Here is a 24,876-nt window from a genome sequence, read left to right on the forward strand (position 1 = left end):
GTCTTTCCTATTTGATTTCTCCCTCCTTTATGAGCCACCCCTGACGTTAACACTAGCGGAAAGTGATTGCATTTGTGGGCTGCTCAATAGCCGGGTTCCTTCGGTTCTTGACATTCGAACGTGTCTCGGCCGTCTGACCACAGCCGTCTGCAGTACACCCTACAATTCAGCATCGTGTTTTCATGATTTTTTTTTTTTGTTTGCTTGCATTTTTTTAGCTGCAAAAAAAATATCACATCTAGAAAAGCAGCTGTATAAAAGGTTGATAGAAATGTTTAGCAACAAAGCAGACGTTCCATGGAAAACTGTTAGAAATCCTTTAGATACAAGTGCAGATATTGTGCAACAGTGAACAAGTCAGAGAATGATGTTAGCGAGACCCATGTTCATATTGTGCCGCCATTCTCCCCATTATCTCTATCTATATCTAGGCCTTAGACTTTGCCCACGCTGCGGAAAATTTGCAGAATTTGCCACGATTTCTTCGAAGAAATTCCGCAGATTTTTCAAAAATCCGCAGTACAGAGAGTCCCCAGCCATTTGTATGGCATTTGGGCAGTGCTGTGGCCATGCTGCGTTTTTTTCCGCAGCAGCAATAATGCGGATTTCCCTGCGGAAAAATCTGCAGCATGTCAATTATACCTGCGGATTTTTCCACACGACCCTATACCTCCCTGCCTTGATAGAAGACACCGGAGTCACTTCCTCCGGTGCAGAGGAGCACGGTGGAGCCAGGAGCGGGCAGCAGGAGGTGGGTGGGGCCTGCACAAGCTCCGGTCATGTGACAGCCGGAGCTAGTTCAGGCTCGCCCACCTTCTCCTGCAAAGTGCAGACAGACACAGCCAGAAAGTGAAGTGCTGCGCGATGGAGGTAAGTATGAACACCCGATCACTCAGCACTTGTTCTGCATTGAGGATGTAGTGCCCAAGCCATGGTACTGTATCCTCAATGCAGAATGCCCACAGCATATCCGCAGGACATTCCGCAATAAAACCGCAGCATGGAAACAGACAAAGTTGTGCTGCAGTTTTCTGGGAGCTCCTGTGGATATAGCCACAAGACACTTTCCCCGTGGGCACATAGAGTAAAGGCCACGTCACACACAGAGATAAATCTTTGGCAGATCTGTGGTTGCAGTGAAATCATGGACATATTGTTCCATTTGTACACAGCTACAAACCTGGCACTGATTGCCACAATTTCACTGCAACCACAGATCTGCCGCAGATTTATCTGTGTGTGTGACAGGGCCTTTAGCGTACAGACTGAGATGTCCTGACTTGCTGCTTGTCTCTATCTGTGGTTTTCACAAATCCAGGTATTCCACCCCCCACCCCCATACTGGTTCATGCAAAATCACTGACACCTGTCCAGTTTTGATCCAAGTGTGATCAAAAGCAGCAATTTAACACTTTGAGTCCATAAGAAAATAATTGGATAGCACTCAAATGCCATCCACATGCTGTCTGTTTTTCCATGGACTGATTGTTTCTTAAGCTTATCTGAATAAGCCCTTAGGCTGAGATTGGGTCAGTAGTTCTGTGCCCCTTCAGGACGTCACTGTCCATATTTGCACTGTGTTTTACAGATCTCAAAATTCAGCCTAAAAGGTGCGTGCCCACGATCTGCGTTTTGGACGTAGCATGCTTCAGCTGCGTCCAAAACTGAGTGTTGTACAGTACAAGCATAGTGGATGGGATTTCTAGAAATCCCGTTCCCACTGTGCTTGGTTTTTCTGCAGAAAACACTGACCTGTGGTGCAGCTTTCCAGACCGTATGTCAATAGTTTGCTGCGGAATCACATGTGTTCTCCGTAAGGAGAACACAAGCAGGAGACCGCAGCGCACTGAACCCTGATCGTTGGTACAAGGAACTGTGTTCTGCGGAGGAGGCGCGCAGCCACGCAGGTCAGGACCCGCTGCGTCCAGAACGCAGCGAGTGCTGATCTTGGGCCCTTAGGCTTCAGCAGAGAGGAACACATACATGCATGGCCCCCTTTCTACTGTTTTCAAAAAGGTAGGGGGTCCTGTGTGATAGCAGCAACCTAATAGGTGAGGGTCCTGGAGGGAAGATTTGCCCCTGTCAGGCAAGTTATACATTCTGAAGATGAGAATGCACTTTACATGAAATGGAACAGAAACATTGGATTACTGCAACCAACTTTTCCAGGGTTTACTTTCTTTTGTTGCATACAAAAAAACAAACAAACAAAAAAAACAGTTGTAGTATACAGATCATTAAGAATCTGATGATGAGCCAATTAAGGCCCAGTCACACACAACGACTTACCAGCGATCCCGAAAACGATGCGACCTGATAGGGATCGCAGGTAAGTCGCTGGGAGGTCGCAGGTGAGATGTCACACAGTCAGATCTTACCAGCGATGCAGGAACAATACAAGTCGCAGTTGCGACCTGTATAACGATCTCAGCAGTCACTGTGACCCTGTCACACAGCGTCAAACACAGCTATGTGTCCTGCCCAGCAGGACATCGCCTTTGAAGAAAATGACCCGGACCATTCAGCAACGACTAGAGATCTCACAGCAGGGGCCTGATCGCTGGTAAGTGTCACACATAACGAGATCGCTAACGGGATCGCCACTGCGTCACCAAAACGGTGACTCAGCTGCGATCTCGCTAGCGATCTCGTTATGTGTGACAGTACCTTTAGTCTCATTCAGATCCAAGTTAAAATAACAGACCGATTTTTATAAGCCTTTGGTCAATATGTGAATTTTTCTTATATGAGGAGCTGCGATAAGTCTTTGGCTTTGTGATCTTTTTTGGTTTCTATGGTAACGAATGTTACATTACATGAAAGCATTATGTGTCTAATATATGTGTTCCAAATTTTGTTTGTTGCTTATGGCAAGTGTTCTACGCATGTGGGAAAACAAAATGGCACCGTCTAATGCGATCTTCACAGCAACTGAGAGCAGAGGAGTGATAGAATTCTTGTTTCTGCAAGGAAACTCCGCAAAGGATAATCTTGGTGATATGTCACAGACATTAGGGGATCAATGCCCTTCATATTCCACAGTTAAGAACTGGGTTGCCAAATTTAAATCGGGCCACATCAGCACCAATGATGAGGAACGTCCTGGATGACTGAGAGTGGTTATTGTTCCGAGATCGTCTATGCTGTGCAGATCCTCATACTGGAGAATCGATGAATTTTGAGCTAAAGCAATAGCAGACATCATGGGGATTTCCCATGAACATGTTTGTGTCATTATCCATGAACATTTGGACATGAGGAGGCTATCTGCAAAGTGGGTCCCCAAATGTTTGACAACAGATCAGAGAAGCATGCGAGTGAAAACTTCCCGGTCCATTTGTCAGCGTTTCCGGACTGATAAGAACTTCCTGGATCGACTGGTCACTATGGATGAGACCTGGATTTATTTGTATGACCCTGAATACAAGGAGCAGTCAAAAGAGTGGAGGCACAGTGGTTCTCCTCGTCAAGAGGTTCAGGGTGCAAAAATCAGCCACTAAGGTGATGGCGTCTGTCTTCTGGGATAAGGAGGGCAGGCTGCTACTGGACTACCTTCAAAAGGGTTCCACCATCAATACAAGGTATTACATTGAACTTTTAGACCAATTGAAGGCAGCTCTGAAGGCCAAAAGACAGTGCCTCCACTCATACTGCACAAGCGACCACTGCAAAACTGGCAGAGCTAGGTTTGCAGCTGGTTGACCACCCACCTTATTCACCAGATCTAGCTCCCTCCGACTATCATCTGTTTCCCAACATGAAGAGACACCTCAAGGGTACCAAATTTCACACCATTTCTGATGCCATGGCTGCTACGGATGCCTGGTTTGAGGTACAACCGAAATCCTTTTGGTAGGCTTACAGAACTTGGAATACCGATGTAAGAAGTGGGAGTATGTGTAATAAATGTAAAGTTTCATCACCCTATCTCGTTTCTTTCTGGGAAAAGTCAAAGATTAATCAGCAGTCCCTTGCATGCAAAAAAAAAAAAAATATTGTACAGCTGCTGCTACTCAGTGGAATATTAAAAACTGACCACAGACAGATTGTCGACTGATACAGCCATGTGTTTTAGTGATTTTCACAGATCTGTAGACTTGTGTGAATGATCGTGATCCATGTTGTAGATCAATATCAGCTATTTGATATCTCCCTGATTCTTCCCCCCCCCAATACTGCAAATAAACCTGAAGAACCTCACAGACTATAATGCATATGTGTTCTGTCTGTGAACAGGGGTAGAACATGTATATGAAAAACAGATATCTGAATAAGGCCTGAGGTAAAGTGTTTTAATACTGAGTGGGGGGGGGGGTGACTGCAATGTGAGGGCGGTTTGGTATATAGAAGATTCAGCAGCTACAATTCTCTTAATTAACAATCTACTAAAAACACGACATTGCAAAGAAAATTATTAGAACAGACAATTCATACATTGCACATAAGACAGCGAGCGAAACCGTGCTACATGAAGTTACCTAGACTATGTGCACACGACATCTTAAAGATTTCAGATCTGCCAAGGTTTCAATAGGTGAAGCCGCTTTAGAAAAACCAAGTAAGCGTATGCACCCAAAAATGGCGCACAGTGACTGTCTGCCCCAATAGTCAGTGGCCCCCCGTTGGCGCACATGTCCAAAACCCGTTTTGCGAGGGAGGGGGGGTTCAGACGGAATCCCCGATGGGACCTCTGAATGGAGATCAGAACACACTGTGAAAGCGGCCTTACTGTTATCAAATGGATCTCACATTATCTCTTAGAACACACTGAACAGCAAATATATATTATATTTTTTTAGTCCTTAGTAATTAATAGTTTTTATATAATTATGAATCTGAGCAGATCCAAGATGCAGGAATCCATTGTGGCTCATCTTGAGCACGGCGAACAATAGACAGGAGCTGGACACTGGCCGACTGCAGATCATCATTCACCAACACTTGGTCAAAAAACTGGCTAAACTGTTCCTCCATCTTCTTGGCAGCTTCTTCTATCTCCTGAAAGTCTTCCTCCTGCAGATTTAGCAAAAACAGCAAAATGGCCATTGTATACAGTGCACAATATAAATAGAATTTCTATAAAAGATCAGTTTGGATTCTCTATGTCTTGCAGTCAGTCACGCATCACTTTTCACATTCTGTACAGTCAGACACGGCCATTACACAGTACACAGCAAGGACACATATATAAGATTATCTCAGCACAGGAACAGTATTTTAAATGCATCTAGTTGTGGAAATTATTATTCTGAGATCTATTGAGTAAAATTAATTTTGTTTGTGGGACAATCCCTTTAATGAAGAAAGCTCTGGAGTAGGATACACCAAATCAATTAGGAGGGGTGCACTTATTTAATGAATTTGAAGTATGTTTCAACTCGTACAAACTGAAAAAATTGTGCATTAGACAGTGGTTAGCGTACTTGTCATGTAATTAACACCTGTAATTGACTCCTGGACAAAGCACGCCTGTTGCGAAACGCGCGTCAGTGTGAGAGGTCGCTGCACCACTCCTGGCATTAGATCAGCTGCCTGTTGGTAATATTGGTTGCTCTTTGTATGATTATTTATTATTATTTTTTGTTCTACCTTCAATACATATGGATAATTTATTTTTGTTACATGCAACTTTATAACAGGCAATGTTTTCCTCTGCCATGTATAGTTTACTTATCGTTTTTATTATTATTATTATTAATAATAAACTGGATGTAACTAATTGAATACTATGATAGATTGTGAAATATGTTTTGTGAGTGCTGGCTCCCCCATATCAATACCATCCGGGTTTTATGTGTTTATTAATATTTTTATTTATTAATAAAGTATTATTGCATTTTTGAAATCGGCTTGCTTGCTGTTAATCGTTGTACTTGTCATGTAAGTAATGAATGTGGCACCCTAGGCTACACCCATCATACCTGAGGTCTGACCACTTTTCAAAAGGTTGGCGCTGGCTGGGACTGGGGTGAAGATGCCATAAGTTACAAAATTTGTGCAACATGTCAAGCTGTTGTACCCCAGAATTGTGGTGAAAACCTACTTGATAACTCAGCTACTCTGTCTTCAGGAGCGCACTATTCCTTTAGCTCCTGGCTTCTTGGTTTCTGGAGGGGCGGTCTGCTCTGAGGATTGATAGTTCGGATCCACAGCATGATTGCCCGATGGTCAAAACTATATACTACCCAGTGCTGTTCTTTGCTTCTGAAGTATTGGAGTAGTGTAGCGGCACTGCAGCTTCAGAGCAGCGGGAGCAGGCTTTAAAGCATAGAACCCGCAAGTGGTGCACACTACTTGTCTTATGATGCACCCGAAACATGAGCTAAATATATAAACACCTTTTAATGAAAGGTAGTGGAATTAAGATATACCGATTATTATCATACCCTCAATAATAAGCCTGGCAGCAACGTCATCAATAGTGTCACAAGTAGAACGTCCTCCGCTACTGTCTTGTCTAAGTTTTGATAATGTAGGCGCATATGTGGTCGCGTCTATTGGGACTTACAAGACCTATACCACTATTAATGGCAATAACATATACAAAAAAAATAAACAGTACCTTATACTTCAGGTTCACATAGTAGTCAGTGAGGATGCTGGCATTTCTTCTTGTCTGCCTCATGGAGCTTCGGCTCGCTGGCTTTATAAATATTACATAAGGTTTAAGTTCATGCGTCCGAGTCCCTGTAATGCCCTGTAACAAGACAGAATGGAATGAGAATGGGAATATGTACCAAAGCTTTTTTTTAAAGGGAATCTGTCAGTAAGATCAACCCACCAACGCCAAGCAAATATGTAGGTCTTTGAAATGTAAATCCATCTAAACGTTTGTATCCTCTATTACTGCATTCCAGAGTAATTAGTGTTTTTATATCTATGCAAATGAGATGTTAAGTGCTCTTGGCGTGACGGAGCACTTCAGAAGACTCCGCCTCCTGACCTTGTTTCCCCTCCCGACACAGGCTTCTCTAGCTTGATTGACAGGTCACTGTCTGATTTCCTTCCCTGCTGATCACACAGACAGCGAGCTATCAATCAAGCTAAGGAGGTGGTGCTGTGTAGGGAAATAACCATGGGAGGCAGAGGCTCAGGAAGTGCTCTGTCCACACCCAGAGCACTTAATGCCTTATATGCATATGAACAAAAAGGCAAATAAATTTCAGGATTACAGCAATAGATTAAAATGTAAATCCTTCTAATCCTTTATACCTTCTAATACCTGCTTGCTAGCTTGGTTATGTGTTTTGTTTCTATTTTTTTGGGGTGTTTTTTTTTGGGGGGGGTGATCTTATTGACAGATTCTGTTTAACAACTTCAACAGTTTTTCTTGAAATATTGACTACTATGCCCATAAATAATGTGTATTATTGGGACCTAACATAGTAAAAGTGTTCCCAATGCGGACCTGAACTGCTCCCTACTCTCTGTGCAGTATTTGATCAAAATTATAACATTCTGTTAACCTTCAACCTCAATGTATAAGGAGCTGTAAAGCCCCCAATAAGCGGTGTGCTAATACCAATGATCACAGCTTCACGTCCTAGGGGGAACCAAATAGGAAAGTCAGAAAAATAATAGTAAAAAAACAAAACATAACCTATTTTATCCACATATATATATATATATATATATATGTATATATATATGTATATATATATATATATATATATATATACATATATATATATATATATATATATATATGTTTAAAAATAAACATATTTGGTATCATTTGTCTGTAGAACTCAAATCAATCAAAATATAAAATTATTTACACTTTTAGACTGCATGTTAAATGCCGAAAATAGATAGTTGTCTTTTGGTCGCCCCCGAAATATGCAAAAAAAAAAGCGCAATTATAAAATTGTATGTACTCCCAAATGGTGTAAAATAAAAACCTCAGCTCAAAAAGAAAACAAATACACAGGTCTATAGACAGAAAAAAAAAAGCACAAGTTTCAGAAAATGGCGGCTTCTTTTTAATATGCTATACATATTTAAGTTTCGTATCACCATAACCATGCTGACTATATATATATATATTACCCACGTTCAGTGGTCCCATCGGGGCCTCCGTCTGCCCCCCCCCCCTCCAAAACGTGTTTTGGACGCATGCGCTGACAGGGCCACTGATTATAATGGAGCAGATGGAGTCATCGTGTGCGCTGTCTTGCACCGTTTTCAGGCGTATACGCTATACGCTTTCTGCAGGCGGACACCCATATGTAGTAGACTAACCAGTGGCTCCAAGTCAATGACGCAGATTTTTCCAGCATCCAGTACTTCTTTCACGGTGTCCACGCTGGTACCATACATGTGTCCTTTGTATTCTCCATACTCCAGGAAACTGATAAAAAATATTGAAAATAAAATAAGTGAACCTAAATACCAGTCAGCTATTCAGTATACTGAGACCTACAGGGTGTATGTGGGGCTGAAGGCAATGCATGGAAATAAATGCTAGAATAAGCTAGTTTTTTGTGTGCTTTTCACAGCCTATATACGGACGCCGGTCTCCTGACCCAAACCAACAGCTGCATAGCCAAATCTGATGAGTTCAGCTCAAGTCCAGAAACTTGCAGTTAGTCTGAGAAAGGGAATCTGTCAAGATCTGTGAGCAAGATAATATAGGGGCAGAGACCCTGATTCTAGTGATTTATCACTTACTGCACTTTTGATAAAATCCTTGTTTTATCTGCTGCAGATGAAACAGTTCTCTGAATGCGGAGCTGTGTGTAACCACACCCACACCACTGTTTGGCAGCTTTCTGTATGGACAGCAAGCTGCGAATCAGTAGTGGGGGTGGGGTTATATAGAGTTTATGAATATGGAGGACATGGCAGCAGGTTTACTACTCCTCTAGTGATAAACAATGATTTTAGCAGCTTATACTTTATTATGCTGGCCCCTTGATGCCTTTTGTAAACCCCTTATCTTTCTTTTACTCATGCTTGCTCAGGGGATATGGCATAGGCCCAGGGGCAGACATATCATTGGTGCAGCCTGTGTGGCTCCACAGGGGCCCAAGAGGTTGGGAGGCCCATTGCTACCTCCAAAGCAGGTGAAAATGTACATTTTGCTGAGCTTTTGGTACTACAAAAAGCCCATATATTGTTCTTGCAAAGGGGCCCTTTTCCATCTGTGTCCGCCAGTACACAGGCCTCTTGCTCTATATTCACGTGGTGCTTGCCTGTCTCTAGTTTTCCAACAATGATTTTATCAATAGTACAGCAAGCAGCCTAGTAAGTGACACATCGCTGGCTTCAGGATCTTTGCCCCTATGTTATGCAGCTCTTAGATTAGGTGGCAAAAACCTGGTGACTGATTCCCTTTAACTAGTGGTCCATACATGGACTGTGAACTTCAGACACATGAAGCCAACAGGGCCCCCAATTATTACAGGTCTAATAGTAATGATCTATTCATATGGGGGCTCCAGGGCCCGTGTGCGATTGCAACCCCTGCACCTATTATAGTAGATACGCCCCAGTCTACCACAATGACTAGTGTGATACCTGGAAGAAGCTCTGTAGACAGGGAGGTCTTCGTGCACTTTAGTAACCAGTGGATTGTCAACCTTACAGTTTATTTGTAACATTACACTGCATAAAGGAAATCTATATATAAATTACTTTGTACCATTCTGACATAAATAATCCTATTACCACGGTTATAGCAAAATGAACACCGTAAAAACAAAACCCCAAAAAAATAGAGTTACGTTTTTCCACCATTTCCTTCCACTTGGAATTTTTACATATTTTTTTCTTATTTGCATAATGTGTTCAGGAGAAATATTACTGCGCGTTTTAGACTGAAGTCTCCTGTTTTGAATGTGCTTAGGTGAGATACATTTTGGAAAGTGTCATCATCACCAGACACACTAATGTCAGCTGTCCAAAACAGTAAGATGTAGATGATCCCACATAGCTTTTCTGACTGTTTCCAATGGCCGCCAGCAGGACTATTATACTGGTTGTAACTTCGGGTAGATGAAGTTTACGTCATCTCAATAAATGTATTATGGTATATCTTTGTATAAACTATAAAATGGTGTCTATAAGTGGACATTATCTTTAATTCTGAACTATGGCAATTTAATAAAATTATTTTTATCTTTCACAATTGCTAATATACAAACTATGAATTTATCAACATGGAAGGTTGATTATGGATTTACTTTAACTCTATTGGGAGATTTTACATTCTTTTAACTGCTTTAAATTTCAGTGTAGGGTCTCAAGACAATGAAGTCCTTGATGGAGGATGTGTGCGTATTTTGGCCAAAAATGAAGTAATACTGGCTGTATCTTGTCATGTTTTCAGGATGCAGAGAGGTGCTGTAATGCTGGAGGTGATCCTGTGGGGTACACCTATATAGTACTGGGGAGCCTGCCTGATCTAATAATATGGGCATAATCAGCCGGCATGGCAAACTACATCTATTTGTGTGACACCTAATACAGGCCTGGTACATCTATAGTGTTAAAGGGAATCTGTCAGCAGGTTTTTGCTACTTCATCCGAGAGCAGCATGATGTAGCAAAGAGATCCTGAATCCAACGATGTATCAGTTAGATTACTGGGTGCAGCCATTCTGACACAATCAGAGTTTTTAGCATTAGTCATGTATCAGAGTCCAGAAAGCTGTCCCTGCCCACACCAAAATCTCTATAGAGATTGAGCATTGACAGTGAGGTGCCAATCAGATGAAGGGCCATGCCAGACTGCCGTAAGCAGGATTTTGTAGTCCAAGAAATGATAAGGGTCCTGCTGCTTAAACAAACATAGAATATAAACAGATCGGACTATGACAAGACAGGCATCCCTGAATTCTCTGTGTTAACCTTTGCAGCATGCTGTCTTCAGCTTACATAGCAAAAACCTGCTGACAGATTCCCTTTAAAGAGCTAAAATTCCTCCCATCATTGGTAGGTATGTGATTGGTTGTACATCAATATTTTGCAATGCTGCTGCCTACGACTTTTATTATGGGGCTGCTGCATGCTGTAGTGTATTAGTGTTGTGACCAGCTATTGGCAAGTATGGCACCTTTTTTGCGTCCTGGGAGTTGACATACCTGTGGCTGTATATCATGCTTTCAAATGTCTCTTTAGATACAAAGAAATATTCCCGCCCATTCTCTTCGTAGCTCTTCTTGTGGCGAGAGGTGTCTGTTGGAACATAAATCCTTTTTGTTAATATTTGTCTTGTGTAATATGATTGACAAAGAAACTTTTAGTAAAGTAAAATGGACATGATAGGCCCAAGTTATTTTTCATTATGCTTTATTGTCTAGTTTTTTACGGTTCTTCATTCCACCTAATTCTTCTTTGCACCTCATTTAAAGGGAACCTGTCATGTAAAAAAAATAAAAGACTTAACCTGCAGATTTGTGGTTAATCTGCAGGCTAATAGCATTATGATGCCATGAGGCCGCTGCTCTTAGAGCCCCGCTGCCAGGAGGCAATGAACTTTATTCCTCCAGGCTGCCTCAAGCTTTCAGTCATCGAGATACGGTCAGCGTGGTTTTAGTCACCGCTCAGTGTATAGTGAGGAACGACTTTAGACTCCACACTTTCCAAAAGGATTTCCTTACACACAGAAAATCCTCAGGTAAAAATGCCTCTATATACAGTTAGGTCCAGAAATATTTGGACAGTGACACAATTTTCGCGAGTTGGGCTCTGCATGCCACCACATTGGATTTGAAATGAAACCTCTACAACAGAATTCAAGTGCAGATTGTAACGTTTAATTTGAAGGTTTGAACAAAAATATCTGATAGAAATTGTAGGAATTGTACACATTTCTTTACAAACACTCCACATTTTAGGAGGTCAAAAGTAATTGGACAAATAAACCAAACCCAAACAAAATATTTTTATTTTCAATATTTTGTTGCGAATCCTTTGGAGGCAATCACTGCCTTAAGTCTGGAACCCATGGACATCACCAAACGCTGGGTTTCCTCCTTCTTAATGCTTTGCCAGGCCTTTACAGCCGCAGCCTTCAGGTCTTGCTTGTTTGTGGGTCTTTCCGTCTTAAGTCTGGATTTGAGCAAGTGAAATGCATGCTCAATTGGGTTAAGATCTGGTGATTGACTTGGCCATTGCAGAATGTTCCACTTTTTTGCACTCATGAACTCCTGGGTAGCTTTGGCTGTATGCTTGGGGTCATTGTCCATCTGTACTATGAAGCGCCGTCCGATCAACTTTGCGGCATTTGGCTGAATCTGGGCTGAAAGTATATCCCGGTACACTTCAGAATTCATCCGGCTACTCTTGTCTGCTGTTATGTCATCAAAAAACACAAGTGACCCAGTGCCATTGAAAGCCATGCATGCTCATGCCATCACGTTGCCTCCACCATGTTTTACAGAGGATGTGGTGTGCCTTGGATCATGTGCCGTTCCCTTTCTTCTCCAAACTTTTTTCTTCCCATCATTCTGGTACAGGTTGATCTTTGTCTCATCTGTCCATAGAATACTTTTCCAGAACTGAGCTGGCTTCATGAGGTGTTTTTCAGCAAATTTAACTCTGGCCTGTCTATTTTTGGAATTGATGAATGGTTTGCATCTAGATGTGAACCCTTTGTATTTACTTTCATGGAGTCTTCTCTTTACTGTTGACTTAGAGACAGATACACCTACTTCACTGAGAGTGTTGTGGACTTCAGTTGATGTTGTGAAAGGGTTCTTCTTCACCAAAGAAAGTATGCGGCGATCATCCACCACTGTTGTCATCCGTGGACGCCCAGGCCTTTTTGAGTTCCCAAGCTCACCAGTCAATTCCTTTTTTCTCAGAATGTACCCCACTGTTGATTTTGCTACTCCAAGCATGTCTGCTATCTCTCTGATAGATTTTTTTCTTTTTTTTCAGCCTCAGGATGTTCTGCTTCACCTCAATTGAGAGTTCCTTTGACCGCATGTTGTCTGGTCACAGCAACAGCTTCCAAATGCAAAACCACACACCTGTAATCAACCCCAGACCTTTTAACTACTTCATTGATTACAGGTTAATGAGGGAGACGCCTTTTGTTCTGGTTTAGTTTTGTTATTTTAGCTGTTTACAAAAACATGTTCAGAAATACAATTATATATATAATATGGGCTGAAAGTGCACACTCCCAGCTGCAATATGAGAGTTTTCACATCCAAATCGGAGAAAGGGTTTAGGAATCATAGCTCTGTAATGCATAGCCTCCTCTTTTTCAAGGGACCAAAAGTAATTGGACAATGGACTCTAAGGGCTGCAATTAACTCTGAAGGCGTCTCCCTCGTTAACCTGTAATCAATGAAGTAGTTAAAAGGTCTGGGGTTGATTACAGGTGTGTGGTTTTGCATTTGGAAGTTGTTGCTGTGACCAGACAACATGCGGTCTAAGGAACTCTCAATTGAGGTGAAGCAGAACATCCTGAGGCTGAAAAAAAAGAAAAAATCCATCAGAGAGATAGCAGACATGCTTGGAGTAGCAAAATCTACAGTCGGGTACATTCTAAGAAAAAAGGAATTGACTGGTGAGCTTGGGAACTCAAAAAGGCCTGGGCGTCCACGGATGACAACAGTGGTGGATGATCGCCGCATACTTTCTTTGGTGAAGAAGAACCCATTCACAACATCAACTGAAGTCCAGAACACTCTCAGTGAAGTAGGTGTATCTGTCTCTAAGTCAACAGTAAAGAGAAGACTCCATGAAAGTAAATACAAAGGGTTCACATCTAGATGCAAACCATTCATCAATTCCAAAAATAGACAGGCCAGAGTTAAATTTGCTGAAAAACACCTCATGAAGCCAGCTCAGTTCTGGAAAAGTATTCTATGGACAGATGAGACAAAGATCAACCTGTACCAGAATGATGGGAAGAAAAAAGTTTGGAGAAGAAAGGGAACGGCACATGATCCAAGGCACACCACATCCTCTGTAAAACATGGTGGAGGCAACGTGATGGCATGGGCATGCATGGCTTTCAATGGCACTGGGTCACTTGTGTTTATTGATGACATAACAGCAGACAAGAGTAGCCGGATGAATTCTGAAATGTACCGGGATATACTTTCAGCCCAGATTCAGCCAAATGCCGCAAAGTTGATCGGACGGCGCTTCATAGTACAGATGGACAATGACCCCAAGCATACAGCCAAAGCTACCCAGGAGTTCATGAGTGCAAAAAAGTGGAACATTCTGCAATGGCCAAGTCAATCACCAGATCTTAACCCAATTGAGCATGCATTTCACTTGCTCAAATCCAGACTTAAGACGGAAAGACCCACAAACAAGCAAGACCTGAAGGCTGCGGCTGTAAAGGCCTGGCAAAGCATTAAGAAGGAGGAAACCCAGCGTTTGGTGATGTCCATGGGTTCCAGACTTAAGGCAGTGATTGCCTCCAAAGGATTCGCAACAAAATATTGAAAATAAAAATATTTTGTTTGGGTTTGGTTTATTTGTCCAATTACTTTTGACCTCCTAAAATGTGGAGTGTTTGTAAAGAAATGTGTACAATTACTACAATTTCTATCAGATATTTTTATTCAAACCTTCAAATTAAACGTTACAATCTGCACTTGAATTCTGTTGTAGAGGTTTCATTTCAAATCCAATGTGGTGGCATGCAGAGCCCAACTCGCGAAAATTGTGTCACTGTCCAAATATTTCTGGACCTAACTGTATCTGATAACATATTGGATTAACCATTGAATGTAAGGCCTCCTGAAGAACCCCGGCTATGGAAGGGGAGAAACGCGTCGAGGAGCACTAATGGGAATCATCAGGGTAATATACCTTCAACTATTCTGGTGCATTTGCATATATACGGTGTTTTTAAATTGTGTTTGATAAACCAATAAAATTGATGTTTCTATAATTCAAGTCTTTGATTTATGAAATTGGTAGCTAGGAGAAATTGCAAAATGTGTGTGTATTACATATACACACACTCTGCTCCCACTCTATATACTGTATACATGGCTTCAGGGGCAGACACTGAGAGCAAAGGGCCCCTGTGCAAGAATTGTGTATGGGCCCCCCCCCCTCCTCCTCCCCAAGGCAAAATGTCACCTCTGAGACATGCAGAGCAGCGTGTCCCAGAGAGTCTGTAGCGCAGCGGCATCACTGAGAAGAGGAGGCTGTTGCTGGACACCAGAGAGAGTAGCTATAGGTGAGTATATTATCACGCTACATCACATGCAGTGATACAAATGTCATCGGAGGTGAATACAACGAATTCAGTGAATGTATTCAGTGTATACAATGTATTCAGTGAATACAAAATGTAATGGGAGCTTTCTTTAAAGGTGCGTGCCCACAATCAGTGTTTGTAGTGTTTTGGATGTAGCGTGTTTTCAGTACAAGCACAGTAGACGGGATTTCTAGAAATCCTGTGCCCATTGTTCTTGTTTTTTCCACAGCAAACACGGATCTGTAGTGTGGCTTTCCAGACCGCAGCATGTCAACTGTTTGCTGTGGAAAACATACCCTAACAATGGTAAGGTTGTTACTAGAAAACAGATCTACCTCTCCATACTGCCCCTCTATGCTACCACCTCAACATATATTTCCCCTACTTCTCTATACTATGCCCCCTATGCTCCAACGTCTCCTTACAATCCCCCTATGCTCGCACTTTTCCATACTGCCCCCTTTATGCTCCCACTTATCTATACTGATCCCCCTATGCTTCCACTTATCTATACTGATCCCCCTATGCTTCCACTTATCTATACTGATCCCCCTATGCTTCCACTTATCTATACTGATCCCCCTATGCTCTCACTTATCTATACTGTTCCCCCTATGCTCTCACTTATCTATACTGATCCCCCTATGCTCTCTGTTATTCATACAGCCTCCTATGGTCTCACTTATCCATAATGTGCCCCCCTTCTTTATACTGTTCTTTCACTTCTTAATACTGTGCCCCCCATTTTCCATGTGGGCCATCCACCCCACAATGTTCTCTCTCTCACACTGTCCCTCAGTGTGTACTGCTTGTCTCTGCAGTCTCACGCTGAGTCACTACAGCCTTCGCGGCACAGCAGTAAGCAGTGATGGCCGTTAAACATCACTGCTATGCACCGCATGCTGATAGCAATACCAGGCACATAACAGTGACGTTTAATTGGCCGCCGTCCTATCAGAGGCCGCTCGCAAACATGTGTGACCGTTGATAGACCGGTGGCCATTAAATGTCACAGCTATGTGCCTGGAACTACCATCAGTGTGCGGTGCACAGCAGTAACGTTTAATGGCCTTCACTACTTACCGCTGTGCCGCTGCATGCTGTTGTCAGTGCTCGGTGCATAGCAGTGATGTTTGATGACCCATAGGCTCTTTCAAACAACCGCGGTTATCGGCTATATGTCCGCCAGTGCATGGCTTCATACAATACATTATTCTATATAGTGTAGAGCTATGTATACACTAGAGATCAAAATTAGAGAACAACACACAATTTCCTAAATGTTAAGCTTATTGTGTACTCCTATGTGATTATATTCTAACATGAGCCCTCAAGGGGGAGGTGCGTTCGGCGTCCCCGCGACATCACTAAGCGGCCGGCCAATAAAAGCGGAGGGGCGGAGATGAGCAGGACGTAACATCCCACCCACCTCCTTCCTTCCTCATTGCCGGCGGCCGCAAGTAAGGTGAGGTTCCTCGTTTCTGTGGTGTCACACATAGCGATAGCACCCGCCCCCGTTGTTTGTGAGAAATGTGGTGATCGCTGCCGTAGCGAACAATATCGCTACGGCAGCGTCACACGCACATACCTGTTCAGCGACGTCGCTGTTGCTGCCAAAAAATCCCTCCTTCAAGTGGGAGGTGCATTTGGCATCAAAGAGACATCACAGCGGCGTCACAAAAGGGCCGCCCAATAGAAGAGGAGGGGAGGAGATGAGCGGCCGGAACATGCCGCCCACCTCCTTCCTTCCTTCTTTCCGATGGACGCAGGTAGGATGATGTTCTTGTTCCTGCGGCGTCACACACAGCGATGTGTGGTGCCGCAGGAACGACGAACAACCGGCGGAATGAAACACCAACACCATTATAATTTGGAGCGACGTGTCAACGATCAACGATTTTTGCCGTTTTTGCGATCGTTGATCATCGCTCCTAGCTGTCACACGCCGTGATGTCGCTAATGATGCCGGATGTGCGTCACAAACACCGTGACCCCAACGATATATCGTTAGCGATGTCGCAACATGTAAAGCACCCTTAAGTCTTTGCAACTTGTCTGTATCTATGCAACATTTTTTATGATTTATCTCCAGAAATAAATGGCACTCTTCCTTGTTTCCATCATATTTACTATAAAAAGTGTTTTCTGTGACTTTGATATCGATGACATCTCGTTAGAATAAATTAGGGATGGGAAAACTTTTTTTTGCCAACGGCCATTTGGATATTTATACTAAAATTCATGGGCCGTTCAAAATTTTGAACTTTAAAATGATCCTGCTGTATTTGGTCAAGCATTTATCCAACTCAGCCCTAATGTGATGGCTGGTGCTGCTTCTCTTTGGTAAGATGTGTGATGTTACATGGTATGGATTATGTTGCTTCTCACAACTACTTTGCTAGGTTTGTATCAATCTGGAGTGCAGTCAACTCTTTGAAATGGTAAAAATTGAAAAGATCTGCTTGCAGAAGTATGGTGTTCTGAACACAGATGTACAGTTAGGTCCAGAAATATTTGGACAGTGACACAATTTTCGCGAGTTGGGCTCTGCATGCCACCACATTGGATTTGAAATGAAACCTCTACAACAGAATTCAAGTGCAGATTGTAACGTTTAATTTGAAGGTTTGAACAAAAATATCTGATAGAAATTGTAGGAATTGTACACATTTCTTTACAAACACTCCACATTTTAGGAGGACAAAAGTAATTGGACAAATAAACCAAACCCAAACAAAATATTTTTATTTTCAATATTTTGTTGCGAATCCTTTGGAGGCAATCACTGCCTTAAGTCTGGAACCCATGGACATCACCAAACGCTGGGTTTCCTCCTTCTTAATGCTTTGCCAGGCCTTTACAGCCGCAGCCTTCAGGTCTTGCTTGCTTGTGGGTCTTTCCGTCTTAAGTCTGGATTTGAGCAAGTGAAATGCATGCTCAATTGGGTTAAGATCTGGTGATTGACTTGGCCATTGCAGAATGTTCCACTTTTTTGCACTCATGAACTCCTGGGTAGCTTTGGCTGTATGCTTGGGGTCATTGTCCATCTGTACTATGAAGTGCCGTCCGATCAACTTTGCGGCATTTGGCTGAATCTGGGCTGAAAGTATATCCCGGTACACTTCAGAATTCATCCGGCTACTCTTGTCTGCTGTTATGTCATCAATAAACACAAGTGACCCAGTGCCATTGAAAGCCATGCATGCCCATGCCATCACGTTGCCTCCACCATGTTTTACAGAGGATGTGGTGTGCCTTGGATCATGTGCCGTTCCCTTTCTTCTCCAAACTTTTTTCTTCCCATCATTCTGGTACAGGTTGATCTTTGTCTCATCTGTCCATAGAATACTTTTCCAGAACTGAGCTGGCTTCATGAGGTGTTTTTCAGCAAATTTAACTCTGGCCTGTCTATTTTTGGAATTGATGAATGGTTTGCATCTAGATGTGAACCCTTTGTATTTACTTTCATGGAGTCTTCTCTTTACTGTTGACTTAGAGACAGATACACCTACTTCACTGAGAGTGTTCTGGACTTCAGTTGAAGTTGTGAAAGGGTTCTTCTTCACCAAAGAAAGTATGCGGCGATCATCCACCACTGTTGTTATCCGTGGACGCCCAGGCCTTTTTGAGTTCCCAAGCTCACCAGTCAATTCCTTTTTTCTCAGAATGTACCCGACTGTTGATTTTGCTACTCCAAGCATGTCTGCTATCTCTCTGATGGATTTTTTCTTTTTTTTCAGCCTCAGGATGTTCTGCTTCACCTCAATTGAGAGTTCCTTAGACCGCATGTTGTCTGGTCACAGCAACAACTTCCAAATGCAAAACCACACACCTGTAATTAACCCCAGACCTTTTAACTACTTCATTGATTATAGGTTAACGAGGGAGACGCCTTCAGAGTTAATTGCAGCCCTTAGAGTCCCTTGTCCAATTACTTTTGGTCCCTTGAAAAAGAGGAGGCTATGCATTACAGAGCTATGATTCCTAAACCCTTTCTCCGATTTGGATGTGAAAACTCTCATATTGCAGCTGGGAGTGTGCACTTTCAGCCCTTTTTTGTATATATAATTGTATTTCTGAACATGTTTTTGTAAACAACTAATATTTCTGGACCTAACTGTATATTATACTGGATGTCTCCTCAAAGTGGGAAATTCATCATTGCTCATGCAACATTTTTATACCTTAAGCAGTGAGAGGTCTGAAGTATACAACACCTAGAAGACTCCAACAGCTACATATACATCACAGAGGATACACTAATATTTCTGTATATACATCACATAGGAGACATTTTGACTTCTGTATACATTAAATAGGATACACTAAGGCTGCTGTATACATCACATAGGAGACAGACTGCTATATATAAATAACATAAATACACCAAATTTGTTGTATACACTGCATCGGGAACAATGAGACTATTGTATACATCACATAGGAGACACAATTTGCTGTCTACACATCACATAGAATAAACTGATACCACTGTATTCATCACATAGGATACTCTGAGACTGCTGTATATACACCACATACCACATACTAAAGGCCGCTTTACATGCTGCGACATTGCTAGCAATTGCTAGCGATGTCGCGTGCGATAGCACCCGCCCCCGTCGTTGTAACGATATGTGGTGATCGCTGCCATAGCGAACATTATCGCCACGGCAGCGTCACACGCACATACCTGTTTAGCGACGTTGCTGTGACTGCCGAAAAATCCTTCCCTCAAGGGGGAGGTGCGTTCGGCGTCCCCACGACGTCACTAAGCGGCCGGCCAATAAAAGCGGAGGGGCAGAGATGAGCGGGACGTAACATCCCGCCCACCTCCTTCCTTCCTCATTGTCGGCGGCCGCAGGTAAGGTGAGGTTCCTCGTTTCTGCGGTGTCACACATAGCGATGTGTGCTGACGCAGGAACGACGAACAACATCGTACCTGCAGCAGCAACGATAATTGGGAATAGGGGGGCATGTCACCGATTAGCGATTTTGCGCGTTTTTGCGACGATTCAAAATCACTAATAGGTGTCACACGCAACGACATCGCTAACGCGGCCGGATGTGCGTCACAAATTCCGTGACCCCAACGACATCGCTTTAGCGATGTCATAGCGTGTAAAGCGGCCTTAAGACTGCTGTAGATGTCATATAGGAGAAACTTCGACTGCTGCCTTAATTTTAAGAGTAGTATGGGAGCACAGAGCATGTTATTTCTACCCACAAACAACATCCTGACGCTGGCACTGGCTAGCATTAGGATGTAATCTAGAGTTGTATGTACCACAGCACTCAGTAGGGAACATTGATTGTGACTGGAAAATCACTGGCAGAGCCGCTTCAGGAAAAAGATTCAAACTTCTTCGTGATGCGCCTTTGGAAAGAAAGATCTGTCAGCTGCACCTGCATCTAGAAGCCAATGTTTGGTCAGTGTGCCAGCTTTTACCATCAGAGTTTCATCAGTTTTTTTTTTTTGTGGAAAAAAAAATAAATTATGGAGTATTTTCTAGCTTCTACTACCGGACTGTAAAAAACGGACAGCACTAAGATATAATAGGATTGTCATCCAAGAGTTGTCCGATTTTTTTCATGGTCCCATAGACTTGCATTGGTAAGTTAGATCAAAATTGAACATGGTGCGGACATTCATCTGAATGAGGCCTATTTGTATTTTTATTTTTTTCTCTCATTTCCCCCATCCATATTAGAAAAATCATAAGTCTTGCAATCTATTTTTTTTAAGAACATTAATTTTCAAAAAAATATATGAAAACTACCAACATCGAAGTCAATGAATAAATATCATAATATCAAACCTCCCCCAAAAGAAAATACCCAGTTAAACCCCATGCAACAGGAACAAAAAATTATTTTTTTTTAGTAAATTAAATGAAAAATGAAATATAACACAAATAATAATATAATTTAATGAATACCCTTTTCTTTTTCTTCTTTCCCACCCACATCCCCCAATTTATTTAAGACTGTTGTGCTCTGTCCACGAATGCCGACCCAGCCTCACCAGCCTCCTTCAAATTCTCCCAGGTTCTACTCCAAGTCTGGAATATCAGCTAAATCCTCTCATTGTCTTAGGCTGGGGCCACACGGGGAACTACTGCGATCCTTGCATGACACTCGGCTCACGCTGGCAGCACAGCGGTAGCCAAGTGTCATGCGAGTGTCACTGCGACTGAGGTCCGATCATGTGATCGGACCAAAGCTGCGGGGTGCGGGCCGGCTCTGAAGAGGGGCGGGCCAGTGCTGCGGAGGGGAGGGAGGGATTTATCTCCCTCTCTCCTCCGTTGCCGGCTATTGCCATTCTCGACCTGCACTCGCAAACACCGGTGTACTGCGAGTGCAGTGCGATTTTTCTCTCGCCCCATAGACTTGAGTGGGTGTGAGAAAAACAAGGATCGCATTACACTCGCAGCATGCTGCGACTATTTTCTCAGTCCGATTAAGGCTGAGTAAATAATTGCTCATGGGTGCTGGCACATAGGCTAATATTGGTCCGAGTGGAATGCGATGTTTTATCACATCCCACTCGCTCCGATTTTTCTGCCGTGTGTCTTAGGCTTTACTCTACAAATAATTTTTCATGACTACTACTGGCCACATAATCTGAAATTAGACTGTGCCTCAGATGGAGCAACTGCAGACACCATGAATATACTGATAAGATTTTGTTCAGATCATCAAAAATATATATTTTATTGGCACAAGTTTTATACATACAAAAATATCCACACAGAACAGTGAAAAATAACAAATAAAAATATCTAAAAACAGTCAACGAACACCCCAATACATAGTTCCATGTTAGGAACCCAGCACCATGATCCTGAATCAGGGCCGGCTCCAGGTTTTTGTGGGCCCTGGGCGAAAGAGTCTCAGTGGGCCCCATCCACACATAGACATGCACAGATACATACACATACAGGCACACGTACACATACATATTTAAAGAGAAATTCACAAAAACACATAAATAGACATAAATCTAGACACAGTCATATACACTGACATACATAGATACACATCATACATGCACACACACATTATTTTTATATATTTATCCTGTATATATATTTCTAATATTGGGAAGCCGGCAACAGCCTCATTCACCTCCCGGCTTGTCTAACAGACATGGCCGCACATAGAGCACACTAACACTGCTGTATATACATCACAAGAGAGGCTGGGGACAAACACATTACTGGGGGAATATATATTACTGAGGAAAGGGGTATACAGCAATGGGGGGCATACAGCTCTAGAGGAGGGCAGTGACTGAGGTGGGGGGGACAAACAACTGTGAGGTGGGGGGTGACATGCAGCTCTGGGGGTATACAGCTCTGGGGTGGGGGGGGACATACAGCTCTGAGGGGGTATACAGCACCTGGGTGGAGGGAACATACAGCTCTGAGGGGGTATACAGCACCTGGGTGGAGGGAACATACAGCTCTGAGGGGGTATACAGCACCTGGGTGGAGGGGACATACAACTCTGGGGGTATAGTAGTTTGCAGCCCCCATATTGTGTTATGAAGCCCCCATTGTCCTCCATATAGTATTATGTAGCCCCCATATGCACTATGCAGCCCCCATATAACATTAAGCAGCCCCCATGTTGTATATAGCCCACATATAGCACAATGCAGACACATATAGCATTAGGCACCCTCATGTAGTATATAGCCCCTATATACCACAGTGCAAAGCCAGATAGCATTAAGCACCCTCATGTAGTGCAGAGCCCCTATATAGTACATTGCAGAGTCAGATAGCATTAGGCACCCTCATGTAGTATACAGCCCCTATATACCACAGTGCAGAGCCAGATAGCATTAGGCACCCTCATATAGTACACAGCACCTATATAGCACAGTGCAGAGCCAGATAGCATTAGGTATCCTCATGTAGTACACAAACCTATATAGTACAGTGCAGACCCAGACAGCACAGTGCAGAGCCAGAAAGCATTAGGCACCCTCATGTAGCATACAGCTTGTATATAGCACAGCCTGTATATAGCACAGTGCAGAGCCAGATAGCAATAGGCACCCTCATGTAGCATACAGCTTGTATATAGGCTATATACAAGCTGTATGCTACATGAGGGTGCCTATTGCTATCTGGCTCTGCACTGTGCTATATGCAGGCTGTGCTATATAACATAGCACAGCCTGTATACAGCACAGTTCAGAGCCAGATAGCAGTAGGCACCCTCATGTAGAATACAGTGATTAATACTCAGTGGCGTAACTAGAGTTTGATGGGCCCTGGTGCAAAATTTGGACCGGGGTCCCCCTCCACGTACACCGACACTTAGGGTACGGAATAATGACACTGACACTTGGGGTACAGGATAATGACGCTGACACTTGGCTCTTAGCCTCAGCACCCAGGTTTCCCATGATCTGAAATCCCTCTATCAGTACCCTGCTTTCCCATGTTCTGATATCCATCTTGTCCTCAGCACCCAGCTTCCCCATGCTCTGCTATACATCTTTCCCTCAGCACCCAGCTTTCCCATATCAGAGCATGGGAAAGCTGGGTGCTGAGAGATGTACAGCAGAGCATGGGAAAGCTGAGTGCTGAGGGAAAGAGCCTTTTTCCCTCAGGACAAAACATTTCCATCCCATACTTGTATCTTTGTCCCCCCTTGTATATAGATCTCCAAATACTATAATGGCCCCCACATAGCCTTCCATGTAGTATAAAGGGTCCCACATAACCCTTGATATATTAGAATGCACCCCCATAGTTCTCCATGTATTACAATGCATTTCCCCAAAGTTCTCCATGTATTATAATTCACCCCATAGTTCTCCATATATTATACTGCACCACATAGTCCTCAATGTTTTATAACGCACACCCATAGTCCATGTATAAGGTAGCCTCCATTTTCCTCCATATATTATAATGTAGCCCCCATAGTCCTATATGTATTATAATGTAGCGCCATAAATCATCATATTGTATTATGCAGCCCCATACTCCTCCATGTATAATGCACCCCTATATTTCATGTATAAGGTGTCATTCATTTTGTATTATGCAGCCCCATACTCCTCCATGTATAATGCACCCCTAGTCCATGTATAAGGTGTCCTTCATGTTTATTATGTAGTCCCATAGACCTCCATGTATCATGCAGCCAGCACCCCCAGGCCTCCATGTGTCATGCAGCCAGCAAAATAAAAAAACAAGTACCTCTCTTCTCCTTCCGACTCCTGCGACCGCGGTAGTTACTCCCCTGCCCCCATAAGTCACACACCCTGCTCCCCATACAGCCTGCACCCCCATATCACACACACTACACCCCCATATGTCACACACCCTGCTCCCCATACAGCCTGCACCCCCATATCACACACACTACACCCCCATATGTCACACACCCTGCTCCCCATACAGCCTGCACCCCCCAGATCACACACACTACACCCCCATATCTCACACACCCTGCTCCCCATACAGCCTGCACCCCCATATCACACACACTACACCCCCATATGTCACACACCCTGCTCCCCATACAGCCTGCACCCCCATATCACACATACTACACCCCCATATGTCACACACCCTGCTCCCCATACAGCCTGCACCCCCATATCACACACTACACCCCCATATCTCACACACCCTGCTCCCCATACAGCCTGCACCCCCCAGATCACACACA

The 24,876-nt window shown here is 43.2% G+C and overlaps 1 protein-coding gene across 1 annotated transcript in view; it reads right to left on the minus strand.

Moving 5' to 3' along the window:
* Positions 1-4,607: 4,607 nt before the first annotated feature.
* MPP4 (MAGUK p55 scaffold protein 4) overlaps positions 4,608-24,876 on the minus strand; it is a 77,762-nt gene continuing 57,493 nt past the window's right edge. Inside the window, exons 19-22 of the mRNA XM_075318974.1 lie at positions 11,084-11,177; positions 8,242-8,350; positions 6,563-6,697; positions 4,608-5,013 (exon numbers count right to left, since the gene is read on the minus strand). Of these exons, the coding sequence (XP_075175089.1) occupies positions 4,828-5,013; positions 6,563-6,697; positions 8,242-8,350; positions 11,084-11,177 (524 nt within the window). The 3' untranslated portion in view covers positions 4,608-4,827. The remainder of the gene's footprint in view (positions 5,014-6,562; positions 6,698-8,241; positions 8,351-11,083; positions 11,178-24,876) is intronic.

Source organism: Anomaloglossus baeobatrachus, chromosome 7, assembly GCF_048569485.1.
Source record: "Anomaloglossus baeobatrachus isolate aAnoBae1 chromosome 7, aAnoBae1.hap1, whole genome shotgun sequence".
Lineage (NCBI taxonomy): Eukaryota > Metazoa > Chordata > Amphibia > Anura > Aromobatidae > Anomaloglossus > Anomaloglossus baeobatrachus.